Raw genomic sequence first — 19,739 nt, forward strand, 5'->3', positions numbered from 1 at the left:
TATTGTACATAGAAATAGGTCACTGTAAAAAAGCTCCAGTGGGCCTCATAAGATAAAACACACGCATCATAAATTGTGGATGCTTTAGATTAAACTGCCTAGTTGACTTTGAAAACATCCATTAAGTTAATGGGGAATGGAGTGCTTGCCATCATAATGTCTCTTTTACTCATTACATCCCACTCTGCAAACACTCCTATCATGTTTCAGGTCAGTGTGGAGGAGTTGTGCACTCTAGACTGTGTACCTCGAGCAAAGGAGAGTGATCAGCTGGAGGTGCATTACTCCCAATGTCCCGAGTCTCCTGTGTCCTCCACCCAACAAGATGCCAACACCCCTGAACCTCAGGATACTTCCAGAGAAACTGGAGAGGAAGAAGAAGGAGGGAGTGATTCTTCTGGTCTCCAGGTGGAGGAAACAAGTGTATCGACAAATGGAGAGCTCTCAGAGGAGGAAGAAGACATGTTGGATCGTAAAAGCATCCTACCTTCGTCCGTGTTGGACCAGGCGAGCGTGATAGCCGATCGCTTCGTTAGCAGCCTGTCCAGGCGCAGCAGTCTGGTTTCAGAGGACCTGGGTTCCCTTGCCTGCCCCTCACCCTCAATAGACAACGACGTCTTCAAAAGCCCCTTGGCCTGCATGGACTTGGAGAAACAGACGCAAATGTTGACCAGCTCTACGCTAGAGCCTCTGGCAACCTCGGAGGCAACTCTGTTAACACCTGCGCATGAACCTGCGCTGGACGCCCTCATGGAAGGAGAGCGCAGGTCCACTCTCTCCAAACAAGATCGCCTCCTCATCCACAAAATCAGGAGGTACTACGAGAACGCTGAGCACCAGGATGCTAACTTCAGCATCAAGCGCAGGGAAAGTCTCTCCTATATCCCACCAGGTCTGGTGAGGCACCTGAGCCGACAGCTGAACAGTATTCCTCAGGAGCAGGCTGCCCCAGTCCACAGGAAAGGCCCCTCACAGAACCGGCCCACTTCCTGGTCTGTGTTTGACCTTCCTGGATTAGAAAAGAGTCGAAACACTGAAACCCACCAGAAAACTGAACCACAGAGAGCAGTGGAAGCCAAAGGTAGATCTCAGAGCATCACTGAAGCCTCGACCACAGAGGAAGAGTTCAGACCCTCGTCAGACATGCTCAAGGTTTGGCAAGACATGGAAATAGAGGAGGAGAGGAAGGACGTTCAGCAGACTGAAGAGGAGAAAGTTAATGACTCAAGATTAGAAGCAACACAGGACATCAGCTCGGATACTTCAGATGTTAAAATAAGTAAACAACCACCTCAGATTTTAGAGGAGTCAGAAATAAGCACTGTCTCAGAGAGCTCCTCTACCTCATCACCCACCACAACCTCTCCAGCAACAGAGGAAGGCTCTGGTCAGGACTCTAAGCCAAGTAATACTCCTACATCACAAGAGAAGAACCGTGTCAACAACGGTCAGCTACCTAAGATCATTAGCTTCCGAACGAGCATGGACGAGGACCAGATCCTGCAAGACATGGGGAAGATGAAAAACAAGGTGTTCCAGCTGGCTCGTCAGTACAGCCAGCGCATCAAAAACAACAGACCCATGGTCTGGCAGAGGAACCGAGAAACCCCAAATCAACAAGGCCTCAAGAACATGCCTGCAGTCCATGAGGAGAAGATGCAGCTGAGGAAAAAGGGTAAATAGGAAGCAGTTGATTGCCATAGTGCTTTCTTTAGTACTAACCTTCCACCTGAACTTATGTATGGATAGAACTGAAAAGCACTCTCTGTATGTTTTTCTGTTTTTTGTGTACGTATGCAGGTAAAACCAACCTGAGATTACCCTTGATGGCTTGCGATCAGATGGTCATTCATGAAGTGCGTTCTCCAAGCCCAGTCCAGACCCCCAGCTCTGGTGCCAGCTCCCAGAGCACAGTCACCTGCCCACAGAGCCCACAGAGCCCACAGCCGGAGACCTTCCACTGGCCTGACGTCCAGGAACTGCGCTCAAAATACACAGCGCCCCCCAACTCCTTAAAAGTAACCCATAGCTGCACAAACGGCATGTCAGAGTGCTGTACAAACATGTGTAATGGCTGTTCACACAAGTATCATAGCTCCATAGACCTTCACACAGCTCTGACAGACTGTCCCAGGACACAGTCTGAAAGTAGTCCTGTTGCAGAGGACTGGCCTCAGCCCCGACTTCAGCCGCTGCTGTGCAGGTGGAGCTCCTTGGACCACATGCTTGGGTCTTTTCCCCTCCATGATGTACAGAACCTACAGGAACCCGGGAGGACCTGCTATACAGCTGACAGGGACAACCAGGACGATCAAGACTGTGCAGCAAAGTCTGCTGTCCTGAGTTCAGGGAAGATATCAGAAAGTAATCTGGTGAAAAGCTTACGGGAGAAGTTCCAGAGCTTAAGCACAAGCTCATGAACATGTGAATTATGATCATCTTTGTATTATCAGGAATTATCACATGGAAACATTATCTGTCAGTTCCCTATCAACTTTTTCCTGTTTTCTCCACCAAAACAATGCAACTTACTGTCTGCACAACATTTTTAGTACAGGGGACATCTAATGATGATTTGTATTGTTTCCACAAGTTTAACATAAAAGGGATATTATTGGTCATTGGTTAGAGTAATGAGGGGGAAGCATATTGTCTTTAAAAAGGTGTGTTGCATTATTTGTATATTGGGTATTTGTCTGCGCTGCACAATACAAAGTTCATGTAAAAAATGTTTATATAGTCCCCTGTGTTAATGGAAGATTAGGTAATACTTTATTATTATATGCATCTATTCAGTTCCCACACACTATTGGTGATTCTTGCTATAGTGACTATAGCACTATTATCATTTAACCATGTAAACTGTCAGCTGGAGTTTCAGGGAGCAAAAAAAAGAGGTAAACAAACACAGACTGATCTTTTATCCACATGAATGCTGCCGTCTCACTGACGACAGCAGAGTCTCTGACCGTACACCAAAGACAGTTTCCTTTTAACATTTGTTGACTTTTAATGCATGTGGTCACAGCAGTAACTTGTTTCCATGTTTACTGTAGCTGCTGCTTCTAAAAGTGTTTTCATATACTGTATCACAGGAGCTTTATTTTTCTCCACATGTTGTATATTTTCTTGATTATTTATGAAACTGTATATTTGGGAGAGATTGGCCTTGTGTAAATACTGACCAGTAGCAACCCTCTTTTTACTTTTCCGTTGCAGAAAATATATTATTTCATACTTGAAGTTTCCCATATTTTCAATAAAAACAGAAACGTAAGCGTCCATGGGTTCCCTCTTTACCCTTGGTATCTGATACTCATATCCATTTGTACTGTGGTTAAAGTGAGTTGGTTGCTTATATCCACAACTTCCATAATCAACTGGTGCAATTCTTCAATATTTATATAAAGCTGAGACAATCTTCTTTTTTTAAATCAAGTAAAACAGGATTAAAGGAGAATGTCCTGTGTCTGCTACATAACGTGGAAGGAATGTGTCTTGTTGACATAATTCTCTACTCTAAATGACAAGAGAAGAGCAAGAAGCCCCCGCTCCACTAAGGCTGGTACGTGATCCAGTGACAAGCAGTGAAACTACAAATCTCTGAGCATGAAGTTATCACTGCATTCATTCCTAAAAAATAAAATATATTTCTTCAATTGGACAATATTTGAAAAGCTTATCAAACATAATTGGCTGTGTTTTATCAAGTTGATGTATTTGTATATAAACATTATGTATATAGTAGACAAAATATTCCCTTACTTGGTGTAATAATATGGTTTATGCTCATTTCTGTATTTTGTCAAATGTTCAAGGTCAGTTTCTTGTAAATGGCAGAGACACCACGGCAGTACTTGTTACATACTGGGTTTTAACAACATGAGATGAAAAGAAATATATATATTTGATGAGAATAAAGAGGTTGATTTTGCACTTATTATTTTTACATAGACAGCACTCAGTTCTATGGGAAGTAAAGGAAGTAAAGCTAATGTCAACAAAACACAAATGCTAAAGTATTTAATTAATAATCTCAGAACTGATTAATGTGAGTGATTTAATCAGTGTGGGTCAATCTGAATTTGCAATCAGAAACGGGGTGTAAACAGCTAGAGGCGGTATTATAAGGTGTGTGTGTGTGTGTGTGTGCCTTTATTAATTTGTGTTAGCTATCTTTTATTTAAAATGACTGCACAGCCCAGCCTCTGTGCCTCAGGTTACCAACGCGCCCTTACGCTGTTTCCCTGTAAACTGAATCATCTTTGCCCTCACGAGCTGCGTCAAGCCAGCCACAAACACATAGGCGTACACCGGAAGTTAAGTGGGACGCCCTTCAACGTAAAAGCTTAATACTGCTCAACGCTTGTTGCGGAATGTGCCTATCAGAGAGGGTTTTTTTTATTTTGAACCAACAACCAGAACTCACATCCTGTCTGTCTGTTCACTGACTTGATCCGTAACAACCACCGGAGGAGTGTTGTGGTACAAGACGCAATTGGAGTCGCGCACTTAAACCAGATGCCAGCAACCTCAGAGTTCCTCTGGCCTCAAAATCAGTTAACCTTTTCTTTTCTGTCTGGACTGGCGCAAAAACACCACGGCCACATTTTTTAAAAACATTTATATATGAAGAATGGGCTGCGCAATATCAGGTCTGGCAGCAAAAGCGGAGTTTGGAGAGAGGAACACAGAGGATGCTGCTGCTGCCGCGCATCCCAGCGAGGGTCAGATTCAGATGATCAAGGACTCGTGGAAAGTTATCCGGGACGATATAGCTAAAGTTGGGATTATTATGTTCGTCAGGTGAGATGCTCTAATCTTTTCTATATATCATTATTTGTACAGTGTTGGTTGAATCATGTCACGTAATTAAAAATTCCGGAAATTATTGGTCCAGTGCGCTGATGCTATAGGACCAGGAATGTTACATTTCCATTATCAGGTCACACAGAGTGATCTTATAAACACTGAGACTCCTGCAGAAATTACACGGATTTTGTTAGGTTTAAGACAAGATGATGTGAAGAAATTGGATCAATGGTCCCTAAATATCGCATCCATAGAAAACCAAGGATACAAATAAAATAAAATAAAATAAAAAGTAATTTTTACCCAGTAGCTGACAGAACTTTACTCTCCTATATCATCTGTGTTTAAATGGCTCCTTCTCTTGACAGCAGCAAGAGGAGCAAACTATTAACACGTCAGTTTAACCTCATCAGACAGCTTAGTGAAACCTCTGACCCTGGGCTCTGACCCGCTGTCCCAACACTAAGGGGTCTGCTGGAGGTCTTGTAAGATCCACTGCCGTGATGGCACGGTACCTGACCTTATCATTAGGAGCCGGGAACTCCACCTCTGCCACGCTCTGCCTTCTGACCCTCAGCTTTTCATTGAAAGCTCGGAGCAGAATGCCCCCTCCTCCTCCTCCTCTCTTATCACTTCATATCACATCTTGACAACATTATATAATAATGCACAGCTCCAGGTCTGCCATCCTACTATATAATTAAAGGCATTAGCCATCAGGAAAATGCATTTTTATCAATTATGATGATGACCAGCATCCGGGTAAAGATCTTTGGCCTTGACAGGGAAAAAAAACAAATGAAAGATATGGTCATAAAGACTGGCCTGACATTCAGGCAGCTGCTGGATCAGAGTAAAGAGACCACTGGGCACATACAGTAGCTTTATACCCAATTAATGCCATGTGTCCCTGAGATGACCCGAGCAGCTGAAGGAACTGACCTTAGCGTGTTATTGTGGGAATACACGGTCCTCTTGTGTGTCAGGGCCACTCCGGGGGGCCCCCAGGCTATCAGAGCTCGCATCCCATGACCGAACAGTAATTGTTTACAGTAATGGGAAATGGGAATCACCTGTTTTTCATTGTGTGCTCCCTCTTAATTTCACAGATCTTATTCTTTGGCAAAGGGACGCTCTTCTGTGAAATTCATAAACCTCTATTCACAAGCGCTGAACCCAACTTCTGAACAGCGGCAATTAAAATTCCACTTGAGCTATACACTGTCTGCTTACGTTATGCATGCTTGCATGTGCACCCGTGTCACCGAGAGGTAGGCACAATGGAGGAAAAATAACCAGCTCTTCCTCATGTTGCTGCTCCATGTCAACTGGCAGTGGGGGGACGTGGATAAAAAAAAAAAAAAGAGCAGGCAATCCCCCACCCCCCCAAACACACACTCACACACTTTTGTCTCATCAATGAAGCTGATGAGCAGGGGGTGGTGGTGGTTGGGGGGGTATGAATAGCGAGGAAGCACATTTCATAGCCATTTCGCCACCAGATGAATCCCATTATGGATTCTCTGGAAAAAGTAAAACCCAGTCAGCACAGCCACAGCCAATTTACAGAGGGGGTGCGAACGCTGTAGTGTTGCACATTCAGTCATTCAATCAGAATTCTTTTAAATAAACACAGCCTGGGTATTTGTCATTTGTCAGGCCAAGGCAAGTGAAACTATAAGCACAGAAATATGATCAACTACCAGCTGTAATATAGTAGAATTAGACTTTAAAAGCAATGAGCCAAACTGTAGCTTTACACAAAAATAAAACAGGCAGCCATTAGAATAAGATACTATGTAATATAAATATGAAAGCATATGTGTCTTTGTCAGGGCACTCACTCTCTCACATTTTGTCTTTAGCCAGAGCTTGGTGGCTGTCAGTATATTGCATTTCAATGGACCTCTCTGCATTATCATCTTCTTGTCAAAGGGCGCAGAGCTACTGATGTTTTTCACATTGGCCATTAGAGAGACCTAACACCTCTCCCAATACCTCTTTTCATCTGTCTATCTATCAAGGGTGGGGGTGAGTGGGGGACATGTTTTAGACATCTAATGCATTTATTCAGAAAGATTTTCTTCTGGATTTCAGAGGTAAAAAAAACCAACAACACATAGCTTCCATCCTCTCACCAGCACCTCACACTGCAGGCCAAAAACAATAATGGAAAACAAGCTTATGTTTGACCTGCCGCGCCCACGTGTTTAAATTATATCTTACTATTAATACCGGGCTCAGTGTTACAGTTCAGCATCACAGATGTTCAGGTCAGGTTGTCAGAAACCTCTGCAGCTTAAATTGGATCTAACATTTCAGTGCCATTAACAGCTGCTCTCAGCTCAAGTTCCTGTTTAAATTACAAAGCTACATGCTCATGTTCTCACCTCACGACCTTTGATGCCTGTCATTCATCCTTTTTTTCCCTCCTATACCGACACCATGATGAACACACAGCATTACCATTAGCCCTGCATCTCAGTGTGAGCACAACACAGCTCACATCCAGAGAGGAGGTAACTATGTATTCTGGTGGCACGACTAATCACAGGTACCTCAGCTGGAGACTGAGAGACTCTCTGATTGGATGGCAGCATGCTTAAACTCTCTGGTTAAGGGAAATTGATTGAGGATAAATCAGAAAAGGAAAACTCTGGTGGAGGCGGCAGCTCCATTTAACTGAGAGACTACCTGTCCCAGCTCTGGCAGGGGCAGGGCAGGGGCTGGATGGCTCATCACAGCTCGTGGAAATGAGGTTATGGATTGCCTGGCTGGCACTCTCGCAGATCCACCGTGGCCTGTTACTGATTGCAGCTGTTGGGGTGTAAAGAAAAAAAAAAGCCAGAGTAGAGGGTAGTGATGATAAGAAGAATCAGACTAAGATCAGAAAGGCACAATCAGATCTCTATTCAAAGTGTGGGGTGGAGAGAATGGCTGCAGGATGAGAGAGAAGCCTCCAATCGCAGCGTTAATGAGCTGAAATTTACACATTCCCACTCAGCGCTGCGAATACAGGATTACAGTTGTGTGTGTGTGTGTGTGTGTGTGTGTGTGTGTGTGTGTTTGTGTGTGTGTGTGTGTGTGACTGACCACATTGAAACTCTTGGGCTTATGTCATTTTCAGTCGGGAAACTCAGGGGGAGGTTTGTTTTGGTGAGGGAATGAATATGACAGACTGCTCTTCACGAGGCTCACGGATGGCTGCCTGTGTTGTTGCTGTCGTCTTGGCAACAGGTTGTTTGAGACACATCCCGAGTGCAAGGACGTCTTCTTCCTGTTCCGAGACGTGGAGGACCTTGAGAGGTTGCGGACCAGTCGGGAACTCAGGGCACACGGCTTACGGTCGGTCACCAGTTCTGCAATTCACAACACATCAACATCATCACAGAGCAGTCAATGAAAGCATAGGATAGTGCTGCATAGTACACACTGGGCAGGAGAGCATATTGATATCCACCACTATCTGGTCTAGCTAACACTAAAAGGTCAAAGTATAACGTTCAGTCATTGGTTTCTGTCACATTGGTTTCTATCCCAGTGACTACACAAACATTTTTAAAGGACAAGGCTAATACTATTATATATTTTCTCATTGTTGATAAATTATATATTTAAACAACAAAGCCAACAATGTTTTAGTCTGTTTTAGTTTGTTTTTGTCTCTTAATAGATTTTGACTTTGCTACTATGTCTGAGGCACTCACTCTCAGGAAATCTTTAAAAACAGCCCACACCAATATGGTTTCATTTTTAGATAAGTATAGTCATTTCCTATAACAGCAAGGCAGTGTAATTTTTTTTTTTTTTTACAGATGTGACTCAAACAGGTATAAACTCTGTATTTATTAGGGACTACTTTCAGCTGTGGAGTAATACACAATTGCTGTTCTTGTGCAGTGATTCCAAAGCTTGTTTGTATAATGTACCCACACAGCCCAATCAAGTGAGCTCCTTCACCTGTCATGTTCCAAATGTTTTCATTTGACTTTAACTTGTCAGTTATGACTCATTAAGTGGCTAAAAGTTAGCTAAAAGCTGTGAAAGGCTAACTTCTACTGTGGAATTAGTATTTCACAGCAGATAGATAATTGGTTATTGTGACACTAAATATATAAAAGTCCAGCTCCAAACCAATTTGTTATCCTAATTGTATTTTCCACCTAAATACAAAAACTGTATTTTTTCTAAACCAAAAAATAAGTTTTGTTAATTAGAGACTTTTGCAGAAACCCATTCTGGGTAAATGCCTTGTGAAAGTAGACCTGATGTGTGTGCAACCAGCACGTCAGCAGCAACAGTTTGTGTCTGACTTGCATCAGTAGGACTTAACCCAGGTGTTTGAGAATCTGCTTTAGTCATTATCAATAGCAGTGGGACATTGCCCACAGGACTGACTCAAAATAAATTACAGTGTTCATGTTTCTGGTAAATGAAAATGAAAAAAAGAAATAAGTAAATAAGCAGGCTCTGGTAGTATTTGTTAGCAGGATCAATTCAGTCAGTTTTGTTCTTTTCATGGAATTTATTGACCGGTTTAGTTTATAGTTTGCCTCAGACACCACCTTTTATCTAAGTGGAACAATAATAAGTGATAAAACCATGCAGCACACAGTGCAGTTGAAGACAATGGCAGAACACCTCAGGTAGTCGTATCATTATACTGTAGCATTACTTAGCACTGTGTTGCCGACAGAGCTTGTAGCATCTATCACAGGCACTTGTCTGTTGTTTCCCAGGGTGCGTCAGGCCTCTCTGTGTTCCTGTACGCATGAGGCCAAAGCAGCCAATTACAGCCTGAGGACCTGAAGGTACAGAGGCTAGTGTGGCAGTGCAGCAGCAGCGACGTGCTGACAAAACGTGTTACACGTTCCAGCGTGAACCGGCTGCTCTCAAATTCTGTGATAAGGCCAAATGGCCCTTCAGCCACACTCAGGGACATTAGTACAAATGTCCATGGTGGCAGCGAGACAGAGAGAGGAGAGAGAGCTAAACCAACTCTAACCCTTTGTTCCATATTCATCTTCAAAACTGTCACGCACACACTCTGCAGCAGAGGCAGACACACCTGGAAAGAAACAAAGGAAATTGATCCTGGGGGTGTTTTGTTGCTGTTTTCAGTGGGGGAGAAAGTGTAGTGCAAGCAGTCGGTTTTGCATCAAGTGGAAGCTACATTGATAGATATGCGATCAATTTTATTTATTTCCTTGGCATTTCAGTTTGTGAAACTGCAAATGTCACCATGCAGCCTGTCAACACAGCGGAGTGTCACACTTATCTACAGTGGGGGTATATCAGTTGATAGTCGCCTGCTAATTCACAATTAACTGGTGGATCAATCAGGCTGGTTGGCTCATTCTGAGTCTTTTGTTTTTGTCTCAATCTCTTTCAGGGTCATGTCTTTCATTGAGAAAAGTGTGGCCAGGCTGGACCACCTGGACAGACTGGAGGCTCTGGCTCTGGAGCTGGGGAAAAGCCATTATCATTACAACGCCCCACCTAAGTACTACAGTGTAAGACCCAGATGATCCCAACACAGTCTGTTTTTGTGATGCTGCTTTGTTTATAGAGTTTCAACCAATGCTGTAGCTATTTATTAGACTCGCCATTATACAGAGACCCCTAAAACCACAGCAGCTGAATGAATTGATGCACTCCCAGAACTGCAAAATGGAAACACTCCTACTCTTGCAAATCACAATAACAATGGGGTGATTCACTAACTGGATACTAGCCTTAGCTACCAAGGACGTCATCAAGTGTCTCCCATAATTATTTTCCAGTATGTCGGAGCAGAATTCATCTGCGCAGTGCAGCCCATCCTGAAGGAGAGGTGGACAGCTGAGCTGGAGGAGGCATGGAAGGTGAGCAGCATGTTACTTGTGTCTCTCCTCATGTGGGTGTTAATCAGAGACCTTTCGCAGCAACCCGTTCTGGGTAAACGCCTCATGAAACAGGCTTGATGTGTGCAACCAGCGCGTCAGCAGCAGCGACGGTTTGTGTCCGACTGCGTCAGAGTTGTGTGGACATCTCTTTAATGCGCTGTCTAACATGTCAGGATGGGAACCAATGCAACACAAGCTTGACTGATGTAAGAATTTACATCTCACTGAACCATACATGAGCATATTGAGAAAATGGAACATGGCTCTGTCACATCATGTTATGTCAGATCCCTTGTGTTATTAATACAGAGGCGCTCGAATGATGCTGCTGCTCATTAATTACACACACTTATTAGGTTCTGTACACAAGGGACATTAGGGTCACAAAATCTAAGGAGTTGAAGACATTATCTACTTGTGGCGAAACACACACAAGATTATGTGCAGTTTACGGAGTCAGCATTTTGTATTTCAATGATTAAAAAATAGCTTAAGAAGAAAACTCACAACATTTAAATTGAATGTTGCATCTGCATCAATTAATGGCCTCTACTGCTCTCTAGTGGTTCAAGTAAGCTAGTTTTTATTTTGTGTCTGCGTCATGCCAAACATTGGCCTGTCCCACGTGGAATTACAAGACACCACTACTATAAACCATCAGAAAATATAACACGTGCAGAAAGAAAAGAAACACAAGCTCTGGTATTATTTGCACTTCTATACACTTTCCAATAATATATTTATGTGAAACATTTTTCATTAAACACAGCAACAAACAATGTAAACAAAGTAATATGCAGTAAAAAGGATGACAGAAAACAAAGTGGAACTCATGCTCTATATCATTCAACCAGTTTCAGCAGTAAGTCATCAAATACCAGAGCTCAGCTGGGCAGATATTCACTTCTTAAATGAAATGCAACATCTTCAGGATGAATATGATAATGATGCATGTGATTTCTCTGAGAAGTGAATATCTTTACTCTCAGCCAGAACAGATTCTATTAACAGACTAATGTCTGTCATCAAATTCACTAAAAACAAAACACTAGGAAGCCCATTAAACTCACCACTGTGCTAATTTTCCTCTTGCCATCAGATGCTCTGATGAGACATTTGTTATCTGCTGGTTCAAATGCCTCTGAGTGGCCCTTTCTGGGCACCAACTTGGTCCTCCCATCAGCTGAAAATAGACATGCATCCTGCAAACGCGGCTCATTATATTTCCTTCCTGATCTAAAATGAATGATCACTGACATCGCTCAGGAAGAGCCTACTCACATTTCTTTAGTGTGATGACAACATCGCCAGATGTTCTGTACTTCTGGAAGAGCCGTGTGAGCTCTGTGAGGAACTGTGGGAAAGAGAGGAAGCAAATATTTTTACTCTCAGCTAACACAGATTTCTCTGTCACAGACTAATGTACATTTATCATTAACAAAAAATTAGTCTCTTGAAACCATAGTTGTAGAATAGGTCTTTCAACCAAGAGCCAGTCATTTGTTTATCCCAAATAAATCTCTTTGTCAGCTGCTGTCTTACATATAAAGTATTCCAGTACTTAGAAACACATATCTTCAAACAAACCTCATTATCCCATACCTGCCATTATAGCCAACTTTGGTGCATATTTGTGGACGCCCGAGAAGTATCTGCACACACATTCACATATTTCTAAGGTCAGTGATAATCAAGCGGAGGACACACACAAGCATGAAAAAGCTGACACTATTCATAAAACCCATGTGTTCACCAAAGAAAAGAATGAATGCTATTCACCTAATTGGAGCCCTGATCCAGTTCAGTGTGATCTGTTTGTGATCCAGACCATGTTCCAGTACGTGACCAGCCTGATGAGGCAGGGGTACCACGAGGAGAGCACCCGACAGCGCCACCTCACACTCACCCCGAAGGACAGGCCGGAGAAGAGGAACACGGCGCTATGAGACGCTTCCTCCCTCAAACCACAACTCAAGACTGTTTCTACCAGTGCAGCACAGAAATGTGTCTTTGTATATAGTGTATTTACTGTCTCGTTTTCTACGTGTTTACCACAGACATTGTTTTACGATTTTATCCAGAATGGACAACAATCATACACGCTGACTTTTAACAAAGCACTTTATTTCTCAACTTAAATTCTGCTGCAGTCCTTTTCCATGAGATCTGGACTCGGGAGCATGACGAGACAATACAAATGATCGACGTGTACTGGACTGTGGCTAAACCTGCCTTGTAACTGTGACAGACAGAAATTAATATTAGAAGTATCTCTGTATTCATAAGTCAAAAAAGACATTCAGTAAATCTAGAACTTTGAACTTTTTTGTGCTATTTAACTCAATCATAACACCTTTCTTTGAATTAACCACATTAACTGAAGCTATTCTGTACATTATATTGGTGTTTTAAAATCTAAGACGTCCAGTTTGACAGCTTGGCTTGGGTGTGTAGTTCAAAAACAAAGGGGCACAAAATATTCACTGTACTTCAAAAAGTAAAATAAAAACATAAAATACATTTCCTCTCCAAAATGTCACGTACAATGAAATTTGACAACATAAGCAAAATTGATCATATTTAGTTCTATACTTCTGAGCACCCTTGCTGAAATTTCAAAGCACGTTTAAGAAAAAAAAAAAATCAAATAACTGGGGAATTAAACATCCTTCTAAAGAAATTGTCGAATTAAAACGTGCTATCGCAGCTCTCAGGTTAGCTGTTAATAGAACATAAATAGGGACTCTAACAATTAAATAGTATGAAAGGCAGTTAACCATTGGGCTCCATGGATTTGGCTCCAGAGGCGACTCAGGCTGCTGCTGATGATCTGGTTTTCTGAAGCAGAAGCCGTGGAGATTTAATAAAGTTGACCTGCTTCGTTCTTGTATTAGTTTTCAAGGGAATCCTCAGGTATTTTCTGTTCCAGATCACCAATGGCACTGAACAAAGCCAGGGATGAGATGTCACCATGCAAACAACGGCATAATATTGAAAGCAGTCACCGGGTGAATGAACAGTGTTTTCTGAGGCCTCGGGTGAATGGGTAGAAAGCCAGGTGGGGCGACAGACCAAGTAAGGAGGCCTTTCCCATTTACGCCTACTGATCGCACAGGCCAGTTTAGGTGACCTAAAGTATGTTAAAGAGTCTGTTGCTCATTGGGTGGCTTTGGTTTTCTTGCTTTTGCTTTTCTTATCTTTCTTCTTAAGTCCGTCCATGTGAGCTCTAAGGAGGTTGGAGTACGCCTGGAAAGAGGAGTTCACGAGTTCAAATTCATCAAAGGCAGGCAATTATGAAAAGATAATGTTCAACAAGTCTTTTAATCACACCAAGGAGACCTAATCAAGACAGTCTGGCCCAGGGTAATAACTACAACATTTAAAACATTAAACTAGCTCAACCTACCATTTGAAACTTGATTACTTCTTTGGTGCTGACCTGAAATTTCAAGAAAAGAAAATTCAGCATTAAAAGCCTGTGAAAAGCATTAGAGGCAAAAGATCAGAGGCCATCAAGTTCAAACAATATGAATCCCTGTAAACTCACCACTGTGCTAATTTTCCTCTTGCCATCAGACGCTCTGATTAGACATTTGTTATCTGCTGGTTCAAATGACTCTGAGTGGCCCTTTCTGGGCACTGGCTTGGTCCTCCCGTCATCTGAAAATAGCCATGAAACAGCAACTTATGAGATTTCCTTCCTGATTCAAAATGATTGATCAGTGACATCAGGAGGAGCCTACTCACATTTCTTTAGTGTGATGACAACACTGCCAGATGTTCTGCACTTCTGGAAGAGCCGTGTGAGCTCTGTGAGGAACTGTGGGAAAGAGAGAAAAAACTGATCTTAATGCTTTTTCATTTTAGCAATCTTATCCGAAATACAAACACGGTTGGGCAGTAATAGATCGTGTTATGTGCTGTGGTTGATCTCAGAACAAAGCCAGTGCCAGTTTCTTAGATACACCTAACTAAAACCAGTGTAGTGTAATACAACAACCCTGACATTAATCATTCATGAGGGAAAATACTTAAACAAGTGGTGACATGTGAATAATAGACTGTTGGATTAAGACGGCTCTAGTTTTAAGTGCAACGCTAAGTTACCTAATAAACTGGCAAGGAAGTACGGGCTGCTAAAAGAACCTGGTAGTTAACCTGAAAATGTATGATAACAAGTATTTGAGAAACCAATTTGAGCCGCATCATGTCAGTTACTCAGCTGTAATTATTTCTGTCTTAAAAATAGCCAACGTTGCGTTACTAGGTGCTAACTTAGAAGTTTGACTAAGGCTAGCTACATTTGCGTTTATGAACAAAACTGTAGCTTTGGCGTTACAGAAGAGACCCAAAGTTCTACAGGGTTTTACATTACAAAACGTGAGCTAATGACTGTTAATGTGCAAGAAGATATAATGGGCAGACTAAATTTCTTTTCCAGCACAACTCTGAACCAGCGTTAGCGTCACCTTAACGTTAGCAGGCTGGCTAATGAGTCAGTTTGCCGACTAGCTTGCCTAACGTTGAGGGTATTAGCTAACTAGCGGTTAGACAGACAGACAGTGTTCATTTCTAGGTAATAATCAGTCGCGACATCACATTAAGTTATTCACTATGTAGTTTTGGTTCTTACCGAGTCGTTTTCAAGCAGCACCATGTTTCTGACTTCTATTCAGCTGTAGCGTTGCAAGCTAACTGCTGTGAAGCACACGTACTACACAAGCCGGAGCCCCGCCCTGCGCCCTCACTGTGATGGCTTTAGTTTTATCACAGCGCCGCCTGCTGTCAGGGAGGGGACGCGGAGCCGAATCCACAGCGGAATCTGCTAGTAGACTCTATTATTTTCCTCCCCAGAAAACATTAAGACTTTAAATTATCATCTAACTAGATAATGCTGTGACATGCTGTGGCTACTGCAGTGGTTGTGGATATTTTTGTAGCCAAGAATATGACTGCAACTGAGATTAATTTAAAGGAACAAGCTATGATTCATAAAAATGGAAAATCTTTACAGTGGATATATATCAGTCATTTTCTTGATTTTTGATAAAATGACATTGACACAATGTCCTTAACAAAAATGATTATGATTATGAATCTTTATTTATCAAAGAATTCTGCATATGGATAATGCCAAAACAAGTGTGATAGTGTCTTTTGGGCTAACAGCCACAGTCACAGTGTTACTGATGAAGTCATAACTGTAGGCACAAGTGGTGTTTCACCATTCACCACACAGCGAGGTATGGCTGACTCTGGATTCAAATATTATTTTGTTTATTTGAAAAAAAGTAAAATATTTATACATATTTAATTAAAAAAAAAACAACTATATATATATAATATGTGTTTAGAAATTTTACAGTATATTTAGTAATAATACATTCAACAGTCAGTCAACCACAAAATGTAACAAAGAAAAAAAGTCAGTAAACCTTACTTGCAGTTACAAGTGTATGAACTTATTAAGTCAAATTATACACAAGCATAAATACAACCTTAATAACTACATATTTTATGTGCAACTTCAGTCCTCTGTCACGTTGATAGTGCACAGTCAGGGCGGTGCCCCAGGTCAGTCAGGTTCACAGCATACTCAGAGTACCAGTCTCTGTCAAAAACCGCCCTGAGCTGGCTCTGCAGGGCCTTGGTCTTCCATTCAGGTTGAGGAGCATGCTGGGAAATCACTAGGCCCACTCCAGCTGTGGTAATAAAGTAGTCCCCTGACCAGTTGGAGGTACCTGGGTGACAACAGAAATGTTATCTAGTTGATTATTAACTCAGTCACATTTAAAAAAAAAAAAAACACGCACAAATGCATATGAGTTTAACTGAGTTTAAACTCAACAACCAAATGTGTAGAAATAAAACCCCTGAGAGTCTGTTACTCACCAACGTAAGCTACTTTATCTGTCACCATGTACTTATTGTGGTTGACTCTGGAGTATGGAATATCTGTCTGGTTTCCCACAGGCACAATGTACAATTTCTAGAAAGACAATAATATTTAAAAAGTAGGAAAATTCAGCAGAGAAGATGTTGTCTTCAAACAGACATTTACTTCATGTTGTGTCTTACTACTTGAATGCTGATATCATCGTGAGGGTTGTCCATTGAGGCTAGAGACTGAAGGAAGGGAAGCATGGCTGGATCAGAGTCCCGCCCGCAGCTGATCAGCATCCGGAACTTAATCTTCCTCTCGAATGCGGCCATCCTGATGGCGTCATCGATGAACGGCCAGTATCTGTTAAAGAATTCCAAGTGACAAGATCAAGCAAAAGAACTATGTCAATGATGGAAACAAACTGTTTCTTTTGTGTGTTGGGTTTACTTCAGAGGCCTTTCAAAGCGTGTGGTGGGGAAGTACTCCATGACAGATACATCAACATAGTGTTGAGCCTCTGAGATGATGGAGAGAATAGCCTCCAGGTCCTGAGTCCTTGATGGAGGACAGAATGATGGTGGAGAAGCCTGGGGTGGAGAGAAAATATTAAATAAAACGACCAATAATACCAAAAACAAAAACATTTCATCACGTGATTTCCATTTGGTAACCATCTGACGCTTGGCATTTGTTTTGACTGAAACTTTAATACACTTCTCTAAACAGTCCTCTATGTATGAGAATAACAACATCCTGTAAAAAGGAACTGAAACTAAAGGAACTCACTGAGAGGTAAATGCTGCTGGAGACATTCTCAGCTTCCACCAGCAGGGGGTGATCTAAGTTGATGTCAGTCTCGAACTTTGCAGGCCAGGGCTGCGGCAGGGTGCTGTTTGACTGTCCCATCACCCAGTACGACTGGAAGATCTTATGGAGGTCCTTTGCTACACTGGAGCAGTTGTAGATGACCACTCCTAATTCCTTCACCTATATAGCCAAAAAGTAAATTGTTAGATATAGATTTTAAGCTTAAAAATATGCACCTGCAATTGTAGGATTTTTGGTTTTTACCTGTGTTAGAGCTCTCCAATCCATGTTTGCGCTTCCAATAAACACATGTTTTCTGTCAACGATCCAGAACTTGCTGTGGAGGACGCCTTGTGTCAGGCGCCCAAAATTCACCTCCCTCACATGGACTCCTGTAGACAGAAGGAGAGTAGATTAAGAAAGTTGATGCAGACAGTGCTTTGCAAATCAGAACCCAATGCAATGATTTTTAAGAGCGTAACAATAAACAAGGTCAGTTCCAAACCTTTCTGCTTTAAGATCTTTAAATCTGTGGAGTTTGTTCTAACTGAGGGAACACTGGTCACCACACGGACAGATATATTCCTGGAGGGCAACTCCCCAAGTTCTTTCAGGATATTCCTTCCCTGCCGAGGATGGACTCACAGTATTAAATCAACAGAAGACTTGATGACTTAGGAAGATCAAACCTTCCCAAGACTTATGGGAAGGTTTGATCTTCATGAGCAGTATTTTCATGTTTTCTGTCTCTTTGTTAACTCACAGGTACGTCAGTGGAAGAATTAACTTTGATGTCTTCCCCAGTTAACGTCCAGTAAAAAGAGACCACATCCACTTGGTCCGTTGCCATGGCGATGAGATCTTTCCAGACTTGTTCCAGAGGGATCCCGAGCGTTACATTGGCTTTATATTTCATCTGTATGGGAATGCTCTCCACGAGGGCCATGCTGAGGGACATAAAACAAAGACGTGCGTGTGATTTCCCCTGGAAGCTGAACTGGAGAAAATGATGGTGCAATTTAGAGACACTAATCTTTAATCATTAAAGTCGACAGATGTGGATACAGTACTGTATGTTTAGTGGGTTCACTTCCAGATTCTCCCAAAATGAGCAGAGTGCTCACTAAAATGATCTTGTGTAGCTGAAGAGAAGAAACCTATAGCCCACTATCCTACTGCACAGTATACACAGTATTGTTGTATGACAGAGATCATCTACAATACAACAGAAAATAATCATGACCATGAGTGAAATCAGTGTTCAACTAAGTCTCAGTTTCATGCAGTATACAGTACAGTGTCATGTTTAACCGTACCTCTTTCACATGTTATATTGTAATACACATCTTAATCTTACGTATCTGAATAAAGTCTGGATAAAAGTTTTTTTGTTTTATTTCCTGTTTTTACAACAATGTCAGTCATTGTTAAGTATATGCCAGGTGGTAGGGAGGTTAGGGTTTATGGGAATATGTTATATATATGTTTTTAGATTTCTTATTTAATCAGGAAAGCATTATTTACATTAAAAATCTCTTTTTTACAGTATCTGTCACTTCCTCCTATACTGCACCATAACAACTAGTTAACTTTGTCTGCTTATTATCGGTCCCTCGTGGCTGCCGTATTCAGACACTGGACAGGTTCAGTAGGATTATTATCACCTGCACTGATTTGTAGAGGAATTGCCTCCACTGTTGTCCTGAGGAAGTGTCTCATGGTCTTTGGGCGGCGGGGGTCTCTTCAGAACAGCGATGGCAAGCAAAACCCCCAGGACAATCAGACAGCCCAGAAGCACAGCTAATGCCACACAGCTGGTCGACCTCTAACGACACGGGAGATTATGATAAAAAACAACACAGTTAAGAAAAGTAAGAGGAGCATCACACAAAACAGTTAAATAGTTGGAATGTTTGATGCAGTCCTACCCCTTTGTTTGAAACATAACTGTCATGAAGGCGTTCATATGAAGATGACATTTTCCTTTCATGCACTGCTCGCCTGGTAAAAGATCAAAAGTGGGAAATTATTCTCTCAGACAGAAATTAAACACTTTGGCAGATGATAATTTGGACCACGCTAACAACAGAACTCTTCATCAAGGCTGTTTAAGCAGTTTGGTTTTCAGAGCACTGAAAGCAAAAGCAACTTACACGGAGCAGATGCAGATAGTTTTCCAGCAGAAGGAGCTCAAAACAAACTGCTTGTTCCTCCTCCAGCTCTCTGCCGAAACTGAGCTGAAGCGATATCTGTTTTTGAATATGTCACAGCACAGTTCCTGTTTTTTACTTTCACTTCTGGTTTTAGAGATGTGTATTTTCCCGGGAATTAAAAGTGTAGTGAACAGAACA

General features: G+C 41.9%; 4 protein-coding genes across 5 annotated transcripts in view; 2 read left to right on the forward strand and 2 right to left on the reverse strand.

Moving 5' to 3' along the window:
- LOC108892539 (pleckstrin homology domain-containing family G member 3) overlaps window positions 1–3,282 on the forward strand; it is a 30,643-nt gene extending 27,361 nt beyond the window's left edge. For both annotated transcript variants that reach the window (XM_018690147.2, XM_018690149.2), the window contains exons 18-19: window positions 211–1,675; window positions 1,801–3,282. In XM_018690147.2, coding sequence (XP_018545663.1) covers window positions 211–1,675; window positions 1,801–2,420 — 2,085 coding nt within the window. In that variant the 3' untranslated portion in view covers window positions 2,421–3,282. The remainder of the gene's footprint in view (window positions 1–210; window positions 1,676–1,800) is intronic.
- A 142-nt stretch (window positions 3,283–3,424) lies between these two features.
- xgb (x globin) lies at window positions 3,425–13,367 on the forward strand. The gene is made up of 5 exons (XM_018690151.2): window positions 3,425–4,806; window positions 8,050–8,157; window positions 10,205–10,325; window positions 10,596–10,676; window positions 12,524–13,367. The coding sequence occupies exons 1-5, from the start codon at window positions 4,637–4,639 to the stop codon at window positions 12,641–12,643; spliced, it is 600 nt and encodes a 199-aa protein (XP_018545667.1). The 5' UTR covers window positions 3,425–4,636; the 3' UTR covers window positions 12,644–13,367.
- On the reverse strand, window positions 12,801–15,443 carry srp14 (signal recognition particle 14). Its single transcript, XM_018690152.2, has 5 exons — window positions 15,331–15,443; window positions 14,445–14,517; window positions 14,245–14,357; window positions 14,104–14,136; window positions 12,801–13,943 (listed from the first exon to the last, which is right to left on the reverse strand). The coding sequence occupies exons 1-5, from the start codon at window positions 15,352–15,354 to the stop codon at window positions 13,854–13,856; spliced, it is 333 nt and encodes a 110-aa protein (XP_018545668.1). The 5' UTR covers window positions 15,355–15,443; the 3' UTR covers window positions 12,801–13,853.
- A 322-nt stretch (window positions 15,444–15,765) lies between these two features.
- On the reverse strand, window positions 15,766–19,671 carry LOC108892519 (5'-3' exonuclease PLD4). The gene is made up of 11 exons (XM_018690117.2): window positions 19,542–19,671; window positions 19,317–19,389; window positions 19,053–19,213; window positions 18,152–18,335; window positions 17,894–18,014; window positions 17,653–17,780; window positions 17,368–17,568; window positions 17,029–17,168; window positions 16,776–16,941; window positions 16,590–16,686; window positions 15,766–16,438 (listed from the first exon to the last, which is right to left on the reverse strand). The coding sequence occupies exons 2-11, from the start codon at window positions 19,365–19,367 to the stop codon at window positions 16,236–16,238; spliced, it is 1,452 nt and encodes a 483-aa protein (XP_018545633.1). The 5' UTR covers window positions 19,368–19,389; window positions 19,542–19,671; the 3' UTR covers window positions 15,766–16,235.
- Window positions 19,672–19,739: the final 68 nt, after the last annotated feature.

This window comes from Lates calcarifer, linkage group LG19 (genome assembly GCF_001640805.2).
Source record: "Lates calcarifer isolate ASB-BC8 linkage group LG19, TLL_Latcal_v3, whole genome shotgun sequence".
NCBI lineage: Eukaryota > Metazoa > Chordata > Actinopteri > Centropomidae > Lates > Lates calcarifer.

Bases quoted from the DNA above. Each gene is read 5' to 3' on its own strand.
- xgb (XM_018690151.2), top strand. From the start codon at position 4,637: ATGGGCTGCGCAATATCAGGTCTGGCAGCAAAAGCGGAGTTTGGAGAG. The intron at 4,807-8,049 runs GTGAGATGCTCT...TCTTGGCAACAG, and splicing joins GGGATTATTATGTTCGTCAG to GTTGTTTGAGACACATCCCG. The intron at 10,677-12,523 runs GTGAGCAGCATG...TTTGTGATCCAG, and splicing joins AGCTGGAGGAGGCATGGAAG to ACCATGTTCCAGTACGTGAC.
- srp14 (XM_018690152.2), bottom strand. From the start codon at position 15,354: ATGGTGCTGCTTGAAAACGACTCG. The intron at 14,518-15,330 runs GTAAGAACCAAA...TCTTTCCCACAG, and splicing joins TGCTGCTTGAAAACGACTCG to TTCCTCACAGAGCTCACACG. The intron at 14,137-14,244 runs GTGAGTTTACAG...TTGAAATTTCAG, and splicing joins AGAGGAAAATTAGCACAGTG to GTCAGCACCAAAGAAGTAAT.
- LOC108892519 (XM_018690117.2), bottom strand. From the start codon at position 19,367: ATGTCATCTTCATATGAACGCCTTCATGACAGTTATGTTTCAAACAAA. The intron at 18,336-19,052 runs GTGATAATAATC...TATGTCCCTCAG, and splicing joins TCCTCTACAAATCAGTGCAG to CATGGCCCTCGTGGAGAGCA. The intron at 18,015-18,151 runs GTGAGTTAACAA...CATCCTCGGCAG, and splicing joins ATTCTTCCACTGACGTACCT to GGAAGGAATATCCTGAAAGA.